The 17,754-nt window shown below is 34.4% G+C and overlaps 1 protein-coding gene across 5 annotated transcripts in view; it reads left to right on the top strand.

Moving 5' to 3' along the window:
- The window catches only part of LOC117319881, a 41,121-nt gene extending 24,958 nt beyond the window's left edge, over nucleotides 1-16,163 (top strand). The window contains exons 3-16 of one of the 5 annotated variants that reach the window (XM_033874605.1): nucleotides 999-1,111; nucleotides 2,082-2,220; nucleotides 3,533-3,700; nucleotides 3,932-4,153; nucleotides 4,831-4,941; nucleotides 6,147-6,515; nucleotides 6,898-7,035; nucleotides 8,409-8,484; nucleotides 9,862-11,809; nucleotides 12,978-12,996; nucleotides 13,328-13,374; nucleotides 13,534-13,658; nucleotides 14,525-14,600; nucleotides 15,340-16,163. In XM_033874605.1, the coding sequence (XP_033730496.1) occupies nucleotides 999-1,111; nucleotides 2,082-2,220; nucleotides 3,533-3,700; nucleotides 3,932-4,153; nucleotides 4,831-4,941; nucleotides 6,147-6,515; nucleotides 6,898-7,035; nucleotides 8,409-8,484; nucleotides 9,862-10,432 (1,907 nt within the window). In that variant the 3' untranslated portion in view covers nucleotides 10,433-11,809; nucleotides 12,978-12,996; nucleotides 13,328-13,374; ... (1 more) ...; nucleotides 14,525-14,600; nucleotides 15,340-16,163. Of the gene's footprint in view, nucleotides 1-998; nucleotides 1,112-2,081; nucleotides 2,221-3,532; nucleotides 3,701-3,931; nucleotides 4,154-4,830; nucleotides 4,942-6,146; nucleotides 6,516-6,897; nucleotides 7,036-8,408; nucleotides 8,485-9,861; nucleotides 12,997-13,327; nucleotides 13,375-13,533; nucleotides 13,659-14,524; nucleotides 14,601-15,339 lie in introns of all 5 variants that reach the window. The other 4 variants (XM_033874615.1, XM_033874598.1, XM_033874609.1 and 1 more) reach the window with 4 other exon arrangements.
- The last annotated feature ends 1,591 nt before the right edge of the window (nucleotides 16,164-17,754 follow it).

The raw sequence follows: 17,754 nt of genomic DNA, 5'->3' as shown, positions 1-17,754 counted from the left end.
TCCCCCGTCCGTGATGTTGAGGGCCTGAAATGTTTACACCTATTGAGTGAAGTTTTAAATAGGTAGACAAATGTAAAAATCTTTATTGAAATGTGTGATAATCCGTTAATTCACATTTTTCATAATTTTTAACTCAATATTAGATTACAAAACAACGTCAGGTACATGTGTATATTGTACATATTTACCGTATCTTTATTCAGTGAAGTATCGTATTTCAAAACCGTGTTTGATTTTAAATTTCCTAGTAATCTACTAGTAATGTAATTTGATAATACAAAGTTAGTCATTAATTTGTCAAAGCAATACTTGATTAGAAATTGATTCGCATCGGGTTACGCTTGATTTATTTGGAATCCAATTTATTCAGGTTGATAGCTTATTAAAAGAGGTATTTATTTCTGAATTTTAAGTCGTGGTATCTGGATAGTAGGTTATTAACCCTCGTCACGTTTTATTTCAATATATCATAAACTTCTGACCACAAGACTGTCACATTGTACATAAGAGATTAAAGATTTCAGTATGATAATGCTATTCTTGATATGCCATTGTTCAATAACAAACAGCTGTAGCGACACTTCAATATGGTTATGTAATACTTAAGGCTTAACATTAAATTCCATGTTCATATTTCAGAAAGTGTCTTTTTGGTTTGGTATTGTAACAATTGAGCATAACTTTCATTTATTTCTGTATGGAGTGAAAATCATCGTTCTAATTGTTATTATTTAATTGAGGTACATGTTTTGATGATGACACCAGTGAGTATTAAGTTGTTCGAATAATACAGATATTGGGTACGATGAAGTGAAGAGCGAGTACTGTTGTTTTAATAGAATTAGATAACGCATCATGGCACTAGCATAAACATGAAAATATAATAATAGTGATATTTATGGCCACGCTTCGCAATATGTACTACGAACGAATTGCATTTCTTTATATGTTGTAGTTATATTTGTTTTAATATTTTTCTTTTGATTTTGTTTTTAAAGGATGCTATGATGTTACGGACAGGAATTCATTAAATGAGACAGACTTCGGACGTACAAACTCTGTCTTTCAATGTTCACAAAAGTGCGGGGGCTTGCAGTTTTTCGGATTGGAGGTTCGTTTGATTGGAATTGTCGAAATCAATTTGATGGTTAATTAGGGAAGGAAACCTTTCCAATTCTATTTTGGGTACTGTATATGATGATAGACTCTTTAGTGAGGAATGTCTAGGGTTCTGTTCCCTGAATTTAGGGAGTGGATCGGTTGGCCCGTTTTCAGTATAATGTGACTGGCTGGGTATCCTGTTGGTTGTCCTCAGCACTATTTAGTCGAAATAACAAGGAGACAATCAAGAACATATCGCAGTCTTAGAAGACACAAACGCTCACCAAAGTATGCATTTCGCTTAAATGACCTTGGCTGTTGACTGGACGCTAAACCACAGGTAACCAAACCGTACCTACATAGGGTAGGCCGTCCTAGAATGACATGTTGATAGGACGTTTATTGATACTAACGCAAACCATATATACGTAAGTGAGGCCGTCCTTAATGGCATTTGATATTGTTAGGACGACAATCGGTGAAAAACCATATAAACTTACACAATGAAATGTTAGAACTTGCCAACGATTTGAAGCGCACTTCGTCTGGCGCTTGTCCGTCCGTCATTCTACAGTTCTTTTTATTCAAGTGGGTTAATGTCGCACCCAATCTTTTGCTCATGAGTTTGCTCATGTAAAATATACATTGTTGTACATTGTTGAAACTCTTGCATTCCGATGACGTCACATTAAACAGGTTCCTCGATTCTGCCATGTTGAATGAATTTTGACAGTTGAAGTTTGTTATTGTTATTTCAAGAAAGTTCTTTCTGAAAGGATCTTTCTTAGATTTAACATGTAGGTTTCCTCGCTTAAAAATTATTAAGAGGAAGGAGACAAAAGTAGAGAAAGACCTTTCGTTGTTGGGCGTTCAAATTTCTCTGGGATCTATTGTCATTTTCATGTTATTTTAGTATTTAATGCTACATGCAAAAATTCCTTCAAAAGTTGAATGCCTAATTTGCATGTTTCATTCCACAGAACACGACCTGTTTCTGTTTTCCGGCATCAGCCAAATTATCTCAAGAATCCAAGACTCCATGTACGACAGTCTGTCCCGGAAACTCCAACGAAATTTGTGGAGAGTCAGGATCAGCCAAAATGACGGTGTACCGAAAATGTGAGTAAAGTTATTTCTGTGCTGAAACGGACTTTTTGTGTCGCCTTAAATGGCGACATATAGGTATCACTATGTCGGCGTCGGCGGCGTCGTCCGCACAATAGTTTCCGTGCAATAACTTAAGTTCCCTTTGGCCATTCAAACTCAAACTTCATACAGTGCTTTCATACCAAAACTTCTTGCTTTGGATTGCTTTTCATGTTCAAAGGTCAAAAATCAAAGTCATTGCTACTATTAATATAAAATTGGTTTCCATGTAATAACTTGAGTACCCTTGGGCCAATTAAACTCAAACGTGGTATAGTGCTTCCTTATTAAACTGGTTGTTTGGGATTGCTTTTCAGATTTGAAGGTCAAAGATCAAGATCACTGTTAATATAAATAGAAAATGTGTGTTCCATGTGATAACTCGAGTTTTCCTTAGCCAATCAGACTCACACTTTATACAGTGTTTCCTTACCAAAAGTGCTCGCTTAGATTGCTTTCAAGGTTCAAAGGTCAAAGGTCTTTGTTACTTTAAATTGAAATTTCTCACAGGAAGTCTTGCTTTGGATTGCTTTCAGGTTCGATGTTAAAAGGTCAAAAGTCAAGTTCAGTTACTATTGAATAGCTTACTTTAGTTATGGAGATTGAAATGCACTAGATTTTGTTGGAAACATGTTTCTCTTAATGTCACATACCTGTTAATATCATGTTTCTGTCTGACAAATGCAACATGGCATAAACGAGGAATGCACTGTATCATTTGTAAGTTCATTCATTGCATGGGAATCCTTCCGGCAAATCATACAAACTCCACTTGGAATGGATACAATTAATTTTTAATTCATCTCTTAGCTTGCTGCGCAGGCGACACAACTTCCGTGCAATTCTTGTTATATGATGAAACGTCGAGAATTATACATGTAACTGAATATAAATTGTTATAATTGTAAAAAGAAATATATATATATATATATCATTTTAATAAATCAAGGCAAACCTCAAACCTTAACTGCATTTTCTGACATATTTTCAGTTATACTGAATTGATCCTAATATTAAATTACGAACACACAGATGTCCTACGTTGACGTTACCGCATAACTTAAGAATTCTACAATCTGAAGTTTGCCGTGACCTTCTACACTTTCACATGTGATTTGACATTTTGGTTTGCTGGACTTCCCTTCTTCATTTCAACATTTTTTACTTCTAGCTTCACTGACTTGTCATTGATGAAATAACTGTATGATGTCTTTTGAGGTGATTTTAACCTGTATTTAAAATATGTTATTCTGTACCTGTAACCCAAAATTGTTTACTGTTTAAGTGGACGAATCTGAGGACCGGGTGACCTTACAGGACACCACAGGAGATTGTGTAACTCTAAACAAAGAAGATTTAGATCAATTATACAACGGTGGTGACTATTACGACGAGCATGAATCGTTCACCAACCAACTATGTACTGAGAAAAAGACTTTCTTTTGTAGAAATTGTAAGTCATTTATAAAACACAAACCCATAGGGTTTCCGTTAACGATGAAGGATTGGATCAAATATTCTGCCTTGTTGCCATACTCGAACAAATCTTCCCAGACATGACTTTTGTTTAATATTTCCTAAGTATATCTTCGGTAAAATGTTAACACATAATTTTCTGTTGTTATTCCGAATCACCTTTTTCTTTTGTACCTGATTGTTTACCTATTTCGTATATTTATTTCAGACAAGCACAATGCATCGGATTATAACAGTGAAATATTCCTTTATAAAGCGCAAAACATGACATGGTACGAGGCTCAGCGTTATTGCATTTCAAGTGGGAATGACATGGCGTACATTGACGGCTCTAATGCACTGGGTGTTCTAACCAAAGATTTAATACCAGAAGGATCAGAAAGTTGGGTTGGATTGTTCAGAGCAACTGCCGAACTCTCTATAACCACAGGTACGAAAATCAATATTTAGTATTCGTATTTCAAATAATTTTTACATATCGGAAAGGTAATATATGAGGACGTGTATGGTTTTAAACCAGCATTTTCAACGTGTTCATCGGGAACATCAAACTACCCCATTATCTACATGATTGAAAAGCTGTTTTGTAAGTTGATTGGTCAATTTTATACAACGTACTGGGTCAGTCCCTCTGTCCGTTGACAACGTACTCGAATTATTTTTATCAATTTCCATGCTTAGGTTCAATTTTGATCTGAAAACAAAATGACTGAAAGATTCTTACCGCTAATTCTCAATATTCAATAGATCTTTGTTAAATTTCAAATGCAGGATTCCCTTGGTCTAGGAAAACAAAACGGATGAGAGGCGGTCATGTATGCATTTCACAAATGGAGTTTTTAATCACCATTTCTAAGAATATTTCCATTATCTCATGTATGGTTCCTTCTTTTTCGTTATATTTGTACATGTTCAATATTGGGTTTATATTACTTAAGCACAGAATTTTTGTCAGTGTCTATAACAAGAGGAACAGAGGAGAAAAGAAAAGAAAATTTCGATGGTGTTCAGCAGGATTCCTCTTTATATTTTTGTAAGATGCAATACATAAGCGTTCAGCATTACCTTTTGAGATATACGTAGACATGTGTTTTCTCTCTCTCTTAGATGACGTCACCGGTAATCCCACGTCATGTCATTCAATTACTGTAAACGGCAATATACTGGAGGAATCGTACAATCTTTGCATGCATAAACGGAAGACTGTTTGTATGAAGGGTAGGTACAATATGACAACACCAAACAGTGGGAAAAGTCATTATGCCAGTCATGTATGTATCGTTGTTAGCTTAGCATCATTGTGTTTTAAAACTATTCTTAGGAGTTTAGTATAAGCTTCCTTGTAAATATTTTGCTATCTCATTGATGTTAAAATAACATATCTTTAGTTAATTATGCAGATGTTTTAAGTATGATAAATGTTAACACGATAAATGTTTACACGTTAGAGTTCCTTGTCTTATATATTACAATAGGTTAATTCATACAAGGTGTGTGCTATATAACATGCGTTTATCACTGAAAGTTATATACCTGATGAAATTAAGTGTCATATAGGAATTTAGAATATTTTTGATTGAGTCGTCACCTAAATTTCCAAAAACATATTAACCTGTTATACTGATATGATATTAACTTGATCTCGTTAGATTGGATATTTTATAGTTTTAACAACATCTGGGGTTTTTTTTAATTTTATTTTCTGTCTTTTTATTTAAACCTTTCATTTGTTATATTTTTAGACATAATGCCCGTACAATATAAAGTGGATTAGATAAAAATTGTTGTTTTTTATAAACCGTGACAAATCATCTGGATATCCTCTTCATAAGGAATGGTAAAGATTGTTTGATGATAATAATGCTATGTTCAAGTTGTTAGTTGAATGATATACGACTAACAGTACTAACCACACAATCACAAACACCACAGTACAATGTTATTTAATGATCGATTGAACTGTATCACATATCACAACCTTGCCTGTACGTTTTTATAAACTAACCATTAATGTAACGAACGTTTACCTAACACATATCAGTAAATGATTTTGCATCATAACGTCGAATATTATCCCACTGGTCCAAAATAATCGACAAAGTTTACATTCGTATACATGATTTTAGCCTTATGAATATCTTTAATTGTAACAGCATGTGTCGTCTTCAAAACTTTTTGTTACGAAGTTATAAAGTTTTCCCAGATCGTTTTATCTTCAACAACTACAATCGATACTTTCCGTATCGCAATTGGAGCGAAAGATATAGTTTAGCGTATGACTAATCAATTTAAAACCAATGTAGTTTAACAATAGAGATACCCCTACACCGTACAGACCCAGGAAGGACATTAGGGTACGATGCATTTGTATCATAACAAAAATGCCGGGAATCAATTACTAACATCCAAATCACTGACTTCAGAAATACCTACAACTGAGGCGCGTACATCCGAAATGTCTTCAACTGATACGATAACTGAAGAGTATACAACAGCAATACCTTCAACAGAAGTGCCCACAAGTGAAACACCTACAACTGAAATACCTACAACCGAAACGCCTACAACGGAATTGCCTACAACCGAAACGCATACAACGGAATTGCCTACAACCGAAACGCATACAACGGAAGTGCCTACAACAGAATTGCCTGCAACAGAACCGCCTACAACGGAGATGCCGACAACGCAAACGCTCACAACAGAAACATTACTGGTAGTTTTAACGGAAGAGACCACAGAGACGACTCCTGTTGTTCAAACAACTAATTCTTCGAAAGCAGTGTTACCAGGTAAGCATGTGTATTATTATGGCTCATCAGTAAAGCTTGGTAACGCTTGACACGGATGATTTTCATATTGTAAATTGATTCGTATACTTTTCATATGATTACATAAATGTAATGTTCATGTTACTTTTTCATGATATATTTGATAAACATTCATTTGAGCTTGCGACATTGTCCTAGTATATCAGTTCATAGCATAATGTTGGACCATTTATTCAGTAGTAATGCAGAAATCGCGATGATTGTATTTCAGTTTTTGTAATGTTTTTCCCTCTTGGGTAAATATTTTGAGGGCGGAATTATATGTTATGAAATGCCCTTCAAACTTTCTCTTCAAGGAATAGATAATTTATCTCGAAATTACAAAGGGAGTTGATAATTTCAGGATCCGGAGATTTCCACGATGGTACCTCACCGAAGTCTACAGAAGTAACGACCAAACTACCACAACCTCACGTTGCAAATGTTGCACAGAAAAATGTCGGCGAAAAAGAGGATAATGGTACAGGTATCAAGCATTCAGGTAAACGGCAAACCCCTCATAACAAATTCTGATTTGTTTAAAAATTGGACCAGAGAGCTGTATCGCTCGCATGCCTATTTCAGGTAGCAGTATAAAGTAGAAATGCCCAATTCTGCAACAGAAGGCATTATATATGTAAACATAGCCAGTTAACCCTACATATTACCTATAATAAAGTATATATATATTTGTAATTATTTTATATTTTAATACACCTGCCAAGGATATGTGAACTTATTTTTTCAATGTCTTTTAAAACTGTAACTAAAAATGGTAACCACTTCAAATAACCGTAAAAAACAATGCAAAATATAGTTTTTAAGGCAAAATGACAATTCTCGAAAATTCTTTTTTTCTGGAACCTATTTATTGGATATCCCTATTCCAAAGACAGAATTAATTTTTTTTTCGCACATGTTCATTAAGCTTTTTTCTGCTACCTTTCCTCGTCTGCTACGTACCAAGTTTTACTAAAGGTAAAATTAAATTCCGGTGTAAACACACTTTCAGAAAATCTGAAATTTATAATCTCGAAGTGGATTAGTTTGGTTTCATTTGTTTAACGTCCTATCAACAACTTAGTTCATGTGAGGACGCCCTCCCGTGTGTGATTTTTTTGTTGTTGTTGATATGAAGCCTTAAAAAACATAATACAGGAATTTTTCGATTAACAACAAAATCAACCATAGCAAAGTATTTTGATTTAAAGTGATAGGCATCATACAAAAGTACGTTTTACCTAATAGTCATATAGATATCATAACAAATTGATCCCAAGTTATTAACGGATACTTCAGGCCAAATTTGGTCAAAAGCAACAAAGCCGTTTATGACAAGAAGAGATTTTTAAGAAAAAGTTGAAGAACGATTGCCGCATGTAAAATATAAAGGCAACTTAAGTGTAAATGTGAACATATCCAGAAAAAGCATGGTTACACGATAAATGATACCCAATTTTCTCTTTAAGCCCTTTTGAGCATTGATCGTGTACACACAATTTCATACTATAACAATATATTCCTATTAAATATTTGAAACATTGTATATTCCTTTTCATGATATTGGAAACGTGTTTACTAATTGGAACACGTATAAGTAAAGAAGTGGCTATAATTACATTACAAATTTATTCATACTTAACACAAATCCGGTGTCTCATTTTGAAGTGTTAGCAGTTCGTGTTTGTCTATTCCGGCATTCATTGAATTTCTTTTTATATTTTTTGAAAACGTTTAAACAGCAACAAGATGACATGAAACAAAATGATTTTCATTATATTTACTCTGACTTACATCCATGTAACAAATTTTGGACAATGCAGTAAAGATGAATTGATTACAAACATATCAGTTGTAATTGCCTTCTCTTTGCAGGACTCCTTTTTATCTTGATAGCGTTGGTGGTGATTCTAATAGTAGCTATTATCCTCGTGGCAATGGCTTATAAAAGGTATTTACGCTCTTTATTTACTGTGTTGATAACATTTTCAGGCAAGGGAGGTGAGTGCTTTGTTGTTTTTTGAGTTTAAGTAGACTTAAACATTTGAACAACAAAATATAATATCAAGGATATTGAACCAATTCAGATGTTAAAAAGAAATGTTATGTTTACAGAAGATAAATACTATCATTTTATCATCTTCGGAAATACCTATATCATAATATTTACTTACATCTTGTCAAAACAGTAATGCCCGTCATCCCTAGATGTATTATACTAGTCTATTCGATGCAATCAACTCATACATTAAGTTAAATTGCATGACAGCCAAGCCAAATGTTTACGCAACCCAAGATTCCTATTTCCGAGAAGGTAAAATTTCCCTGAACAGTTTTCTTGGGAAACAAAATGTTCCTGAATTAAGAGTTTTCAAAACTGCGGAAATGATGGAATGCAAAATAGAGCAAAGTTTTGAAAAGCCAGATATGAGGGAGAACATACGAATTCGTGATATCTTCCCCCGCTTTTCTGACATATTGTAGGGAAATAATTTCGAAATTAGGAGTAGACATGTCATTATAGCCCGACAGAATGATAAATTATGTTGAGCCATAATGTATTGCTTAAACCTCGAAAGAAAAAAGAAAAGGCTTTTACATAAGTTAGATGGTTTATTGAACATGTATAACCGGATAACGTAACCGATTTTGTAAGACTTTTTTCTCCTCTGCCATTACCAAATCCTATCACATTTTTGGCTGATCCCTTATTACATGTACATTGAATCCTGTTCCATTTGTTTGTAGTTTTTAACGAGAAGTAATAATGTTTCTCATCAATCAAGGGACGATAACTTTGTCACTAAATTTGATAAAAATCGGGTAGTATTTGATATTGCATGGAATTTAGCAGAAAACAAACGTTGTCGTTAATTAAGGGCCCTAACGTCCGGTGATAGTGGCAATAACACTTGGCCCAGCCCTTGCGGCATTTGGTCTTGTTATCAAGTTTGAAGAAAATCCGTAAATATTTTTTGCAGTTATTGCACAGAAACGAAAACAGACAGACACACCTAAATTTATATCCCCCAATTTGGTGAAAGCGGAGGTAGATACTGTTTCAGGTGTGGGTATTAAGAATATTGATATTCTAATCTGGGGATAATAGAATGTAGTAAAAGCCTCGCCAAAATCATTGGGTTTCACTAAATTTTGCGATCCCTCAGGTAGAAAATCCATATCCTTCTGTCTAACAGATGAACCTGTCGCAAAAGTCGGGAGTAACGTAATGCACAAATATTTGTTTGGTTAGTGAACAGGTTTGCTGCTAATCACACACAATATTCACATTGTTTAAAGCTAAATGCTTTACTTATTTATTCAACAGGTATAGAAGAAATCGAAGCTACCAGAAAGTAAGTCTGATGATGATTAAGCCGTATACAAAAACCGGTAACGGGGCGATCGCTGATTATTCACAGACACCTCCGTCTCCAGCCAAGACACCAACTCCAAAAAAACCGGCTAGAACCAGCATGAAACAAGACAATGTTCTTTTGAATATTTCACAAGGCAATTTTGTTTCCCAGAGTGACCAGTTCGTGCCAGGCACGCGTGATGACGTCAGTTGGAATCTACCTTTTATCGACGCGTCACGTGAAACATTGGATAATATGGATGACACACAACCCGTTGTAGTACGACGAACAATACTACTGAGTGAAAACGAGGCGAACAATCTTAATATAGGTCATCCGAACGCTTCGGTCGACCTGGATGATAAAGTTTCCCATACACATTCCGAGGAGGAAACTGATGCTTTGGTTAGCGAGCCAATATTGAATACCGATGAAGACGATGATATTTTCGACGACAACGTCGAATCCCGTTTACCAAGATCCCCCAGCGAACACATAGACCTTCTTTTCCGTATGTCCCTCAGTGGAGAAAAGGACTAATGGGGTGATATTAGTGATATTAAATGTACACGATTTAAATATATGCTGCAAAATCGCAAAGAGTTCTTCTTTAGGTGTGGTTGGCATGTCATCAGCTTAACGGGTGAAGCATTCGCATTAGTTAGTATAGGTTTAAAAGTTAGCTTGCTTCAATTTTTGCCTGCATTAAATGGTACATGTAACTGTAAATGCACCTTGCGAAATATACTCCGCATCGCTTGTCTGCATGTAAAAAATGACAATGTTGCATATATCCATTTGGTTTGTATCGTTACGTTTGTTGCGTTTTAAAAATTCACATTAGGCAAAATATACCTTTTTTTTCAGATAGTTTTCATTAAGATAATTATTCGGTTAAAGTTAAACCGTTCCTATTAGATCGTCTAGAGCATTGAAACAATATGGATTGAACATAAAGACATTCTAAGCACTAAAATATGATTGTATATTACCGTGAAGTTATTACCTCTGACGCTGTGTAAAGGTTTGTAATTAATTAAATAAAAATGAAAAATTGATGTATACTCTCCCGTTAACACATGTATTGAATTACATGTGGAATTTGTTACAATCAATGTTGCATTTAACCAGCTGTGTTTAGCTTAATACGATTTTTACCCATCATTTATTGGCCCGAGTGATCTTGAATGTTGATTAGCCGTTAAAAATGTAATAAAAAGTTGATGTTATTGCAAAATAGTTTTTGAAATATTTTCCTTTTTATCATAATAAAAATAAATTATGTGCCGTAAAAAAATTATTTCCTAAAAATTTGTGAAATATTGCTAAATATTGGAATAACTTTTGCGTATTGGGTTTGGGTTTGAATTGTTAAACGTCCTACCAACAGCTAAGGTCATTGATTGCTGTTTCTATGAAATGTTATTTTATTTTTGTTCATGCAGTTTTGTTTTATTACCGGTGATAAAGCATGCAGTATATTTGATGTAACAGAAATTCCTTGATAACGTTTATAAGATTTATTATAGATGATGTATGGAAAATCAATGTAAATATTAAGGACTTTTGACTGGAATGGTGACTATAACAGCAAATTCCAAATGTAGCTATCATACCTTGTTGTTTATTAGAAATGGTACAGAAATTATTGTTACACCTGCATACATTCTTGGTTTAGCATATATAAGATTCGATATGGATACTTAGAGTGTACTGCGCCTGTATCTTTGATATTCAGTGGAACTTTTTTTAATATACTGCGTATATCCAGGCGAGAAAGTAACATCAGAAATTGATACACCATCAGCAATACCAACGGAGGAGACAACAGAGAGGGGGTATTTATACTCCTGAAAGGCTGGTAATGCAAGGATATTCGCCCTGTTTCGACAAGTAATAACAGGGAAAATAAGACATGTAAGTCAGCTATTGATGTGTTGATGTATTATAATTGTGGTTCTAATAATCAAAATTAATAAGTGTTCCATTCACAGTATTACACGCATAGCGCTTTTTTATAGCAACATCAAATGTTCTTACCAAAAAGGCTTGTAGATAATAGGCGAGAACGGATCAAGGGGAGATACTGATTTAACGGCAAAAGAAGGAAATATAATATAAATTGGCAGATGTATGCAAAGAGATATTCATTAACTTACAAAAGCTGATGAGAAAGAAGAAAGTCGCTTATGAGAGGGCGAATTTTGTTAAGGCAGTTAGGTAAAGAGATTAAGGGAGGATACCGACAGGTCAGGTTTTATTCTGACGGCACTAGTTTAAACAATATTTCACTAACGTTGAAATAAGCTAAATATATCATTGCTAATATTGAATAGCTGAAGATCTGTTTCCGTACTGATTTTTTTTCAATTAATACGGTAATAACATTTTACAAAAGTGTTAGCATCATATTAATCAAAATGGTATACAAAAGCAAAAAAAAACTTCAATCATAAAATATCCCCGATGTAATTGTTCCTGTGTCAAAGTCCACGTTAACGACATTGACATGTGTATAACATGTCCTCGTACGACCCTGGTTGTTGCCAGGGCGCTAAACACAGAGAAAGCTATAGATGGTACTTCCTGTACTGTACACTATAAAACAGAGATTAGTATTCATCTTTACATATATTAAAAATCGTCCTGTTTGAAACAGAGATAGATGGATATAAACAGATACGTTATATAAATATAAACGTAGATATCGTTGATGAAAAAATTAATATACCTTAAATATAAATGACACCATAACGCATTGGAGATATTTGCCGCAAGTAAATTACTAAAATGCGGGGAATGTAGACCATGTCTTACACTTTGTTTTTCACCATCCACGACATAGACGTTTTTATCACCCTGCAAATTAAGTGTTTAATCTCTGATTACGACATCAATAATCATAATCCCCTCTTTTTGCTAAGCATCGACATACCGCCTGTATATGTATACACTTAAAAATGTACCAACTAGTCCCTGTGTTCAATCTGCGTACATTCACTACGGATGTCCGCACTAAGCCGGTGACGCCTCGTCTACCGTGCCCGTAAAACAGTACCGCTAATATAACAACATTTACTTTCAGGAATCATCTTTATATACATGTAAGTAATATTTACCTTACTCTAATGTATCTCAATATATTTATAAAATATCATTATACAGTGAAAATTGTTTTTTAAAAGTATAGATATATTAAAGAACCGGATATGACCTACATACATATATGTCAAACATTTACTCGTTGACATCTTCAAACAAGATTTTGTATGATGCAGAGAGATATGAAATAATATGTTCAAACAATATATTTAATTATTGAAAGTCACAGAATGTAAGCATTGTCATCATTCTTATATTCTGTGTCACAGATGTATATCATAAATACCTTATTGTTCAACACTTGCGTACAGTTTTTTTTCTGTTGTCCAACAGTTACACATCCGTAAACGTGCAGGACTTCTCTATTATACCTATACTATGTAAGTAGCCTGATATAGCAATATTCCCTATCATTATACAATTGCACTTCTAGAATGACTTTTAACAAAAAGGTTTAACATTGGTTATCAGTGTAAAATAATGTTCAAATGTTGACTTCAAATATCAGACTCAATTTATCAGAGCCTTTCATCTTTCAGTTGTCTTGTTACAACAATCACAATGGAATCAAGTTTTTTGACAACCGAGTATCCGGAACCAAACTATGGAAGCGTTGAAAAAGATGGCGAGAATAATGATGACCGCAAAAAATACGAGCCTTCAGGTAAGTGTTGTTCATTTATTATTAGCTCACCTGGTCCAAAGGACCAAGGTAAGATATTATGCCATACCGTGGCGTCTTTCCGTCCGTCAACAATTGACTTCTTCATAACAACAGAGTGGGGTGGGGACTCAAAATTGTAAAAATGTGTGGGTTGACCCGGGGGGGGGGGGGGGGGGGCAAATTTGGTTTGGTTTATTTTGTTCCTAAGGTCATCTTCTCTGAAACTTAGCAATGGATATAACTCATATTTGACTGATAGCATCCTTATGGCATAGGGATTCAAAATTGTATAAAGGAAGGAGCTGACCCCCCGGGGGCAGAAGGCAGGGTCAAAAGGGGTCAATTGGTTTAAACTACTTTTCTGAAACTAAGCAATGGATATCACTCACATTTGTGTGGTAGCATCCATATGGGGTTGCGCCAAAAGTCAATTTCATTTCATGGATTAATCCACCTTTTGGCATAAAAACCTCACATTTTTAGAATTACAATAAAACCAATGTACATGTACCCATATAAAATGCTTATGATATTGACATAGCAATACCAGCCACAAATATTCTTAAGCATCATTCTTGTTTCATATGAAACCAGGTGAGCGATACAGGCCCTCTGGGCCTCTTGTTCTGTTTTGCCTACAAACCTTTCTTTCAATTTAAAGTAAATGCATTTGGATGCACGATCACTGCAGCTTTCAGAACTGTAATACAAAACCTTACTAGACTAAAACATCGTAAAGTGTATAGTAAAGGGTATTTATAAACATCAACACATCAACGTGTTCGAATAAGTATAACGAAATTCGTAACGAACATATCGAATCTCTGTAAAGGAAATTAAATAAACTTTTATTACTACCTACACAGGTCTCGTTATGCTGTTGATTGCGCTGATGGTGGTTCTCTTCATAACAGTTATCTTAATAGCATTTGCTTACCACAGGTAAGTTTAAGGGGATCTTTAGAAATTTAGTTTTTTTTGTTCTTATTTATTTGTTGTCAGTAGTAGGTTAATTCATCAATCAACAGGTACTTATATTAGCAAAAACACGTTTTGTGGAATCGAGTTAAATAGAGAAAGCAAACAACCAACTATTAAATGAATTGCTCAAAAAATATTAAAGCGGTAGTCACCAACATATTCATATAGATTCGCCATCGGTTGGAGCATTACTGTGTGGTGCCTATCTTTAACGAAAGTGCTTACTTTCATTTCATTCGTAACCTTCATGAAAGAGTAATATAAACATCAAATCGAGTATTGACCTCATGGATAGTCAGTTGTAATTTGATAGTATCGATATGACAGGAAACATGTGTGCACAAGAAAACGCCGAGATAAGAGAGAATGTATGTACACGCTGTGCAGTGCAGTACAATGTACTTATGATATATTGTTTATAGAAAAGTGTTATGTTTATAAATATTAAAAACACTCTTTTATTTCAACTTTAGAAGTAATAGTATGGCTCTAATAATTATAAGCATAATATCTATCTGTATATAATGCACTGATATACTATTGCGTAATATTATAGGATACAGATTATGTCATTCGAATTAGTTAAACAAAAATACACTGTTAACATTTACCATTTTCTGTTTTGATTCTCCCTGATATATCACATATAAATGACGTTGACAACATAGGGTTATATTCTTTTTCACAATCATTTGAACAGGTATTGGAGAAGTAGAAATGACCCGAATGTCATTTCACCAACAGCGAAGTCGTACCAAAGGACAGTTAACGGGACAGTGGCTATAGAGACACAGACGAATCCGTTCCCGGTTAAAACACCAACTCCCAAAAAACCGGCCAGATCAAGTTTGAAAAATGGTCAATCACAAATTTCTTACGACAATGTTCTTTTGGACGTCTCACAAGGCAACTTCGTATCCCAGAATGACATGTTTACGCCAGGTTCTCGCGATGATGTCAGTTGGAATGTACCTTTCATTGACGCATCACATGAATGCCTTGATAAATTAGACGAAACACAGCCGGAAACAGGACACACACTTGTTGTTGATCCAGATAGCAAAGTGTCAAATACAGAAAATAATTCTGATTCTCCGGAGAGAGAGCCAATGTTGAAAACCAACGCAAATTATGATGATGATGTTTTTGATGATAACGCTGATTGTCGTTTACCAAGGTCACCGAGCGAGCAAATAGACCTTCTATTCAGGATGTCACTCAACGGGGAAAATGATTGATGAACATAACTTTCAGGATATGTACAACACTAAACGTTGTTTGTATTGATACTTTCGTGGTAGTCATATCCGGAAATAAGTACGTCTGGATAATAAAACGTAGTCATTTTCTGAAGTGTTCAAATTTGGAGATATGATATGAACATTATATACAGTAATAAGGGTCTGTGTTGATGTGAGGAGTGACGTGGAATGGCATAGTGACAATCAGAGTCTCGTTCAAATATGAAATAAACCAAATTGCTTCAGGATTTGTTATCGACACTTCGACATGTCTTTGTGGGTATATAAGATAATGGCCTGCATATCATTCAGTAATCGGTGGCCACAGATCATATTTATTGACACCAGGTGCCAAGTATTTACACTTAGTATAAGCATAACAATGTGCAGTCTGAACCATTTGCATGTGGTTCAGAAAACGTCATCTTAATTATATGAATTGCAGTTCATGGGATGAAATGTTTCTGTATACCAGTGACTAATTATTATTTGAAAACATATTGATGTACCGATACCCGTCGCATGCGTTTGTATGCAAGCCATGAGCTAATTGGAATGTTTATATATATATATTGCGTATGTATGTATTAATAATATAATATTGATTTACATATGACTGTCGTAAATCATACATATTTGCATGCCTGAGATTAGCATTTGCTTGTATACTACCAAGTAGTTAGATCAAGTGTAAGTGTGTAAATGTCATGATTCGGCCTGGGATATTCACCACATTTATCAATTCAATGACCTTTATCAAACGGACTGCATGATAATGGACCGCTTGGTAATAACGCGTGCATCAGTTTGGTTATGATATACATTGCAAAGATAATTTTCTATCATATCAGTCTGATTTTTGAATATTACGTAGTGCATTTGTTTAAATAGTAGGCTTGTAAACCTAGGTAAAAGTAATAAAGATACGTGCTTTAATGTCAATAATACCGGTGATGTAAATTTGTTTGAAGGAAGTTAGCAATGTGGATGCTGTAATATTGACATTGCTATTATGTAATATTTACCGTTTATTATGTACAATATTATATTGACAATGATATAATTTGTTTTGTAATGTCAAACTGAGTGTTATTTCTTAAAACTTATATTTTCAGCAATTATTATAAATGTTCGTTAAATGTATTTTATTTACATTTTTTTCTATTTGTTTGCATGAAATTTATTATTAGTGAAATAAAGCTAGAGTTATACACATGCGCTTTTTAATTTTGTCATTTCTGACAAGAGTTATTTCCCTTTTACGCTATATTTTGATATAATATAATGAACAGGTAGTAGGAAGTAGTTTTGTTGAAAATAACGTTTGATCAAATGGGATTTAAATTGATGGTACAAAGCCATTAAGTATTACGTTTTCCTGCGGGTACATTAAACTGTTTCATGCTAAGTGTTTAGCTGTCTCCAATACACCAAGGTCAGCTGTCTCCAAAACGCCATAACCCTTGGTGAAGATACTGATATGAAATGCTTAAATGTAATGTGTGTAACGCCATCAAAACGCGATGTCTATTACTTCAGGACTTATCTCAAATAATCTTAGTTTACATTTTAGCTCAAAGAAACAAAAAAACGGATAATAACTGGTTTCTCATCCGTCAGCATATATCGATATCTACTCTACGACATTGTCATAAAAATTATATTGATCATGTGTTACTGCAAAAGTACATATTAATAGCCTTGAGTTTGTAAAAAAAAACTTTCTGACGTTCCCAATTGCACATGCCTTGTAATGCGATTTTGAGCATCATATTTCTTCAAACTTGTGTACTTTTGGACGACCTATTGAGAATACACTCTACAGTGACCTATGATACGACACCTTAAACACAATGGTTTATCGCTCCCGTTTG

Source organism: Pecten maximus, chromosome 2 (genome assembly GCF_902652985.1).
Source record: "Pecten maximus chromosome 2, xPecMax1.1, whole genome shotgun sequence".
Taxonomy (NCBI): Eukaryota; Metazoa; Mollusca; class Bivalvia; order Pectinida; family Pectinidae; genus Pecten; species Pecten maximus.
Note: the sequence above shows the minus strand (reverse complement) of the source record. Positions and strands in the feature narration are given on the sequence as shown.